The sequence below is a fragment of the Chelonoidis abingdonii genome, chromosome 9, assembly GCF_003597395.2.
Source record: "Chelonoidis abingdonii isolate Lonesome George chromosome 9, CheloAbing_2.0, whole genome shotgun sequence".
Lineage (NCBI taxonomy): Eukaryota > Metazoa > Chordata > Testudines > Testudinidae > Chelonoidis > Chelonoidis abingdonii.
This window is the reverse complement of record NC_133777.1, coordinates 41,813,277-41,819,720: the sequence shown is the minus strand read 5'-3', so window position 1 is coordinate 41,819,720 and position 6,444 is coordinate 41,813,277. Positions and strand designations below refer to the sequence as shown.

At 58.6% G+C, this 6,444-nt stretch overlaps 1 protein-coding gene across 1 annotated transcript in view; it reads right to left on the bottom strand.

Moving 5' to 3' along the window:
* Nucleotides 1-1,434: 1,434 nt before the first annotated feature.
* LOC116827174 (dual oxidase 2-like) overlaps nt 1,435-6,444 on the bottom strand; it is a 34,675-nt gene continuing 29,665 nt past the window's right edge. Inside the window, exons 27-32 of the mRNA XM_032784507.2 lie at nt 5,949-6,102; nt 4,839-5,071; nt 4,219-4,377; nt 3,624-3,779; nt 3,106-3,234; nt 1,435-1,642 (exon numbers count right to left, since the gene is read on the bottom strand). Coding sequence (XP_032640398.2) covers nt 1,520-1,642; nt 3,106-3,234; nt 3,624-3,779; nt 4,219-4,377; nt 4,839-5,071; nt 5,949-6,102 — 954 coding nt within the window. The 3' untranslated portion in view covers nt 1,435-1,519. The remainder of the gene's footprint in view (nt 1,643-3,105; nt 3,235-3,623; nt 3,780-4,218; nt 4,378-4,838; nt 5,072-5,948; nt 6,103-6,444) is intronic.

Sequence of the window (6,444 nt, the reverse complement as noted above, 5' to 3'; positions counted from 1 at the left end):
GAGTGGCCAAACAAGGGAGCCACACTTCTCTATGTTGTAGTGGGAGCAGGCGAGAGCCGGGCAAATGGTGGGAATGGGTTTGAATGGGAAAGCAAATGGCGACTCATCCCTCATAGGAGCAGGAAACGGGCTGTGTTATGCAGATGGATACGGTCATTAGCAGAGAGGAGGAACGTTTGTCCCTGCAGGAGCGCAGCATGAGCTCTAGGCACCACTTACGTTCCACGCCAGCCCCGTGGAACGAACCCCCTTTTCACTCTATTCCAATGGCTCTGGCCCACCCAGAAGCCCTTTCAGGGGGCCCCAGCAACCAGCTTTGTCCTGGATTTACTTGCAAGCATCCCGGTGCTCTTTGTACTGGTGTCTGCCAAGCTGAAAAGCCTCCTATGGTCCCTTAGCTGAGGAATCCCCTTCAGCTGGAGTTGTGCAGACACCCTCTGTTGGTTTCCTCTTTCCACCCACCCTAGCACACCACTCTGCTGCGGGCCACATTCCCTGGACATGAAAATGCTGGTGCTGAGCTCCTCTGAGGGCTGTGCTGGGGCAGGCGAGGGCCACGACATCCCCAAAAACACATGGCCTCAGGTCCTCCCAGGCGTTCTGCTTCCTCTCCCTCTGCTCGCCCACCTGCCCAGCCCACAGAGCTGCTTGGGGTCACAGATATTCAATTTCTCCGCATTGGATTGTTGTTTGAGTGCAACCTAGAACTCTGGCCCTCGTGAAGTCAACGGCAGCTTTGCCATTAAAATCAGTGGGACAGGACTGCGCCCAAGGGCTCTCTTATCTGAAGTCTTTACATTTGGTATGATTTGCATTTCAATTGCTTAATGCCAGTGTCTCGCTGTGAAATTCCAGCCACTGCTCTGGAGCACAGCTGAGTGGCGGAACTCTCTCTCTCACACACGCACACACCTGCTCTGGGGAGCTGGCCACAGGGAAGTAGGTCAGAAATCCAGGAGGACTGCATTCCAGTGATGCTACCTGGAACAGAAGCCCCTTGTTTCAGGGCCTCCGTGACACAGCAAGGAGCTGCCTGATGCTAGTACAGAGGCTGACACAGTCCCAATCAAAGCCCCTTTTCATCGGTTCCTAAGGTCAGACACACACAAAAGGAAGCCTTAACGGAATGGTGCAAGACATGCATGCCAGGATCTGGTACGTCCCCACGGGATGGGAGAGCAGCGTTGGCTGGCTGGCTATGCTGCCATTGGGGTTTCCATAAATCACAGGCCAAGCCGCTCTCCGCTGGGCAGTGATTTCCAGGAACCTGCTGCCAATGCAGTGCAGATCTCCAGCCCCTTGCAATTCCCTCCTGGGACAGTGCGGCTCCAGAAGGGCATCTCCGTGAGGCTGTGCGGGGGATGTGCCATGGACAGCCAGCAGCTCCCATCTGAAAAGTGGCAGGGAACCTTTCCCAGGACTCTGGAAGCGCCTAGTTCACAGAGCAGCTGGCCCCATGGCAGCTCAGGGAGCAGTGCTCACGCTGGGGCAGGGCTGTGTGTCTGTAGGGGTGGGGGGGTTAGAAGTTCTCATAGTGATGCACAAAGTAGGTCTGGTCCAGTTTGTTGATCTGCTGACAGGCTTGCTCCACATTCTTGGTCATCCCCGGGGGGCCGCAGCTGAACACGCCGATCTTCCACACCTGGGGACGCAGGAAAAAGGCAGGGGTGTCAAGTAACAGAGCTGCGGAGAGCAAAGGGCTACCCCAGCCAGCCCCCTGCACTGGCCTGGCTTGTCACACCAGCAGTCTCAGTTCTGCCAGAAGCTCGGAGTGGTTCGCCCTGCTGCCCTCAAGTGCCAGCTCTGGTTTCCTCCCACCAGCAGGAGGGGTGGGTGGCTCTACACCCACTGTGCGTGGGATGCTGGGGCCACCTAGCTCACACCTCCCTTCTCTTGGCAGCTGCCTCCCTGGTTTGAGTCCAGGAACTGACCCGTGTGCACACATGCTAAGGGCAGGCTCTGCCCTCAGGTCACACCACCGTCAGCCCAGTGCACTTGTACCTGCTTGTCCTGCACCTTGCATGAACACGCCCCAAAGAGACCTCCCTTTAGGAACAGCCGCGACCTCTCCGGTGAGATGGGGGAAACAAAAGCCGCGTTTGTTTCTCTGTTCACAATGAGCCTCTTTCCCGGAGCGTCTCAAACACCCCAGCTGGAGTTTCAGCCACTGGCAGCGCCAGAAGGCTCGCTGCAACCACATCCTCACCCATCAGTGGTGCACTGGGCAGTACCACGTCCCATCCCCCTCAGAGCGGGACTGTCCCCTTTGGGCACTTGCTACTGTTTTTGCCTAGTTTTCACAATCCCCAAGCAATGGGGCTCCCACAGCTGGGCACATCCCTCCGCCTTGCCTGCTGGTCAGCCACAAGACACATCAGTTAATTTCATCCCACTGCTTCCAGCTGGGCCTCTGACATCCTGCCCCGTGTTTGCACACATGCAGGCCGTGGCTCGTCTCCCTTTGCAGAGCACAGCAGAGCTGGCTCTTCTCAGCTTCCCTCACCCATCAATCCCTCCCCAGGCATTTTCACGGCTCTGCTGTGAGCGTGGCTGAGTTTGTTGGTACTTTCCCAGCGATGGGGTGTGCACAGTCTCTGCCCCAAGGCGAGAGCACACTGTGCGTGCAGCCCTCGACCATGTTGGTCTTTCACTGGCCTCCATCACCCCTAGGCACTTTGGGGATCACTGGCTGAGTGCCAGGCTGCCAAGCCTGTGTTCCAAAGGCTTTTGGCTCTTGCTTTGCAGGGGCAGGGCTCACAGATTTTTGTAAACCTTTGGTGCCAGGACTGGGATCTGCCCGATAGGAATGGTCAGGAGGGAACATGGGCCAGTGGCAGGATCAGCCTGGGCCAGCTGGCATGAGGCTGCCATTTTCCCTGTAGGTGGGACTGGCAGACACCTCTCCCCTCCCTTGGCAAGGCTTCAGGCAATCACTGGCCCAGCCTCACCCTTTGGCTATTTGGGAACATTTCCTCCTGGCCCTCTGGAGCTCCCAGTGCTGAACACAGGGTTCCCCGGGTGCCCCCCAACACGCTGCTCAGCTGCCAGCTTCTACACCCCTTGCTTGGCAGAGATCGGTGGGGGTGAGGGCCGGCCGGCACTGACCTGCGGATGCACCTCCTGCAAGGACTTGAAGAAGGGCACAAAGGGGGGCCGCCCAAAGTGCGTGATGGAGCGCAGCCCTGTGAACAGGCTCCGGTTCAGCACCTTCTGGAAGTGCCGCTCGCAGATGTACTGAAAGGAGAAAGGCGCCATGGGTCAGGGAGGGGACAGGGCAGGGGCAGGGCCTCTCAGCTCTAACGTGGCCCAGAGGGGCCGAACTAGCGTGCAGCAGCACGGGGACCAGGGACACGGTACGGGGGGCAGGGACACGGCACGGGGGGCAGGCCCAGCACAGACTGGCACTGGACTCAGGGACATGACACGGGGGAGGCTGCCCCACCACAGAGAAGAGGGGCCCAGCCCAGAGCGGCACTGGGGCAATGGCTAATCACCTTGTGCTCTCTCTTAGTTGGGTCCTGCCCCCCTAGCCCAGTCTTGGCGGAGGTGAAATTGGCCCTGCCCTCTCCCGTACCCAGACCTCCCCGTGGCACAGAGCAGCAGCCCTGGTGCAGGGCACTCACCAGCATGGTGGTGCGCAGGTCGAACTTCTCAGCCAGCTGGGTGATATAGATGTGCACAGACACCAGGTCGTGCCGGTCGTTCTCCTCCACCTCGCGGATGATGTCAGCCAGCCACTCGAACTGCCGCTGGGTCCGTGTCACCCAGATGAAATAGATCTGAGAGCACACAGAGAAGTGGCTCACCAGCAGGGCCCCAGTGACCCCAAGCCAAGTCTCCTGCAGATAGCCCCTACTCCAGAGAATCCCCTGCAGCCAGCCCCCATTCCCCAGGTCCCCACAGCTGGCCCCACCCTGAGGACCTCCATAGCTGGTCCCACCGGGATTGGCCATGAAAGGTAAAATTTCTGCGCTAAGGGAGGTGATAGGTGGCAGCCCAGAGGGGGCACATTGAGAGTGCTGGACAGAGCTCATGGCGCTGGTCAGTGAGCGTTTCAGAGCCTCTGAGGGAATGGCTTGGGTCCCAGAGACGTGCGCAGGGCCAGGGGACATCGCGCTGCAGCTGTCTGGGAGCTGTCGTTGTCAGAGGTTCCTCCCATGTAACCAGGACAGTGAGAGGAGGGGCCCAGGGAGTCCGTCACACTCTGTGGGCTCTCACCTTCTTGCATGGCATCTTGGAGCTGACCGAGGATTTGAAGACCAGGTCTTTGAGGATGGAGGCGAAAGGAGTCACCCCAATGCCTCCTCCCACCAGCACAGAGACTTCAAACTTGTTCCACTCCTGGTGGCCCTCGCCGAACGGCCCATCCAGATAGAGCTGGAAAGGATCCAGCAGTTAGCAAAGCTGCCCTGCCCACACTGCTGTCTCAGGGAGCAGACCCAGCTAGCACAGTGCAGAGTGCCCCAGGATGAGGGAAGAGGACATTTTACAAGCAGTGCCCGGAGATATCTGATGCCCACTTAAGGCAGACAGAAGCCAGGCTGGCTACGTTTCCTTGGACCGTCCCACACACAGCCAGTGGTAATAGAAACCAACGCAGCGGCCGGGGTAGGATGAAGGACTAGGTCAGCCAGCCAGGAGAGGGACTTGTGGCTCCAAAGAATCTAGGTGCGCTAAGCCAGAGGCTTAGATCTAGGGAACCTGAGCTCTCCGCTCCCCTCCTCCTGGCCCACACAGTAGGTGCTGGCGCTCTGTAGTGCTCAGAGGACTCCACTCTCCAGAGATGTGGCTTTTTCGCCCATCCCCAGACTCACAGGGGAGGAAACGCCCGGCTGTACCTTGGGATATCTGCCGATTTCAGCCACAATCTCAGGGGAGTACAGCTCCCGCAGCCGGGTGGTCCAGGGGCCTGCAGCTCGGATATGCAGGCTCAGCGCATCCTCGTGGGGTGCAGAGGTCAGGGTGAAGGGGTGGTATTCATTTGTCCCCAGCGACAGGCAGGCAATTCGCACCCACTGCCCGGACTTGTAATCAAAATCCTGCGGCCGCTGGAACTTGAGATAAGTAACGCCTAAGAGAAGGGCAAAGATTTCCTTAGCATCTTTCTTAAAAGAACAGCTGCCTGCTCTGTAAAATCAACTTCCCCCTGGTCTGAGCCGCAAGGCTGCTGCACGTAGCTCCTTCCTGAATGGGAGCTGCACATGCACAGAACAGATGCTCCAAAGCTCACCATGCCACCAGGCCCCAGGCGGGAGCCGGACAGCAAGGGAGGGCTGAGATAGGGTGCAGGGAGAGTCCGGCTGGGTGGCGGTGAAAAGTGGTGTGGCGCTCCCAGCAGAGAAGAGCTGAGCCCCCACAGGCAGAGCAGTCGAGCAGGCTGCCGGGAGGGCAACGCCAGAGGAAGGCTCCTGGCAGCCTTGTGAGCCTGTGTCTGCTCCTGTCACTGGGCACGGTTTGGTCTCCAACAGGGACCAGGAGATGGAGGTTTCTAATAGGTGATTTGGCCTGGTTTCTCCTTTTCTAGAAAGTCTTTCCCATTGGTAGCTTTGATCCTAGTCAGGCAGGTATCTGGGGCTCAGTTCCCACCCTGTGAGGCAGGTGTAACGCCCTCCCCTGCCAGCCAAGGGCACTGGGAGGGGCAGCGAGTCACCACATTCGCAGCGCTTGGAAGGTGCACCAACATCAGGGCGCACCCGGCTCTCCTCTTCCAGCAGCAGCATGGTGCCATACATTCCAGCGCCACTGCCGTGTCCGATGGCCTCAGACTTCAGCAGAGACTTACCCAGGGATACTGGCCTGCCCCTGCCAGCCGAAAGCGGCTAACCAGGGACACTAAGAGCTCCAAATCTCTGAGAAAGCTAGATATACCCCCCATGCCTGCGAAGGGTCATGCAGACTTCCTGATACACTAGCACCCCCCCCCCCCCGAGGAGCCGTCCTCACTGTACCTGAAGGAAGGAGCTCAGCTTTCAGCACACTCATCTCCACCTTCTTCCTGCTCAGGCTGATCAGCTTATCTGCCCCGTAGATGAGAGCTGGGATGATGAAATAGATGTGGAAGCGGGGCTGCTGGACTAGGCCATAGCTGCCATGCATAATGACCTGGGAACACAATGCCAAGCACACCCATGATTTCAGCACTCAGCACAGGAAACTGCTCGGTGTTAACGTGCCCCACATGGAGCAGCACGATGGCAAAGCTACCCAGTGGGCAGTAAGGCTAGGGTAGAGGAGCCCTGAGCAGCTGTAAGCTATGACAATAATCATCCCTACTTCTTTGCAGCCCCGTTCTACAGATGGGGAAACAGACCCGGAGCAGGGAGGTGACTTGCCAAAGGTCACCCAGCAGGCCAGTGGCTGAGTGCAGACTAAAACCCAGGTCTCCTGAGTCTCAGGCCCATGCTTTACCCACTAGGACCCACTGTCTGCCACACGTGCACTCTC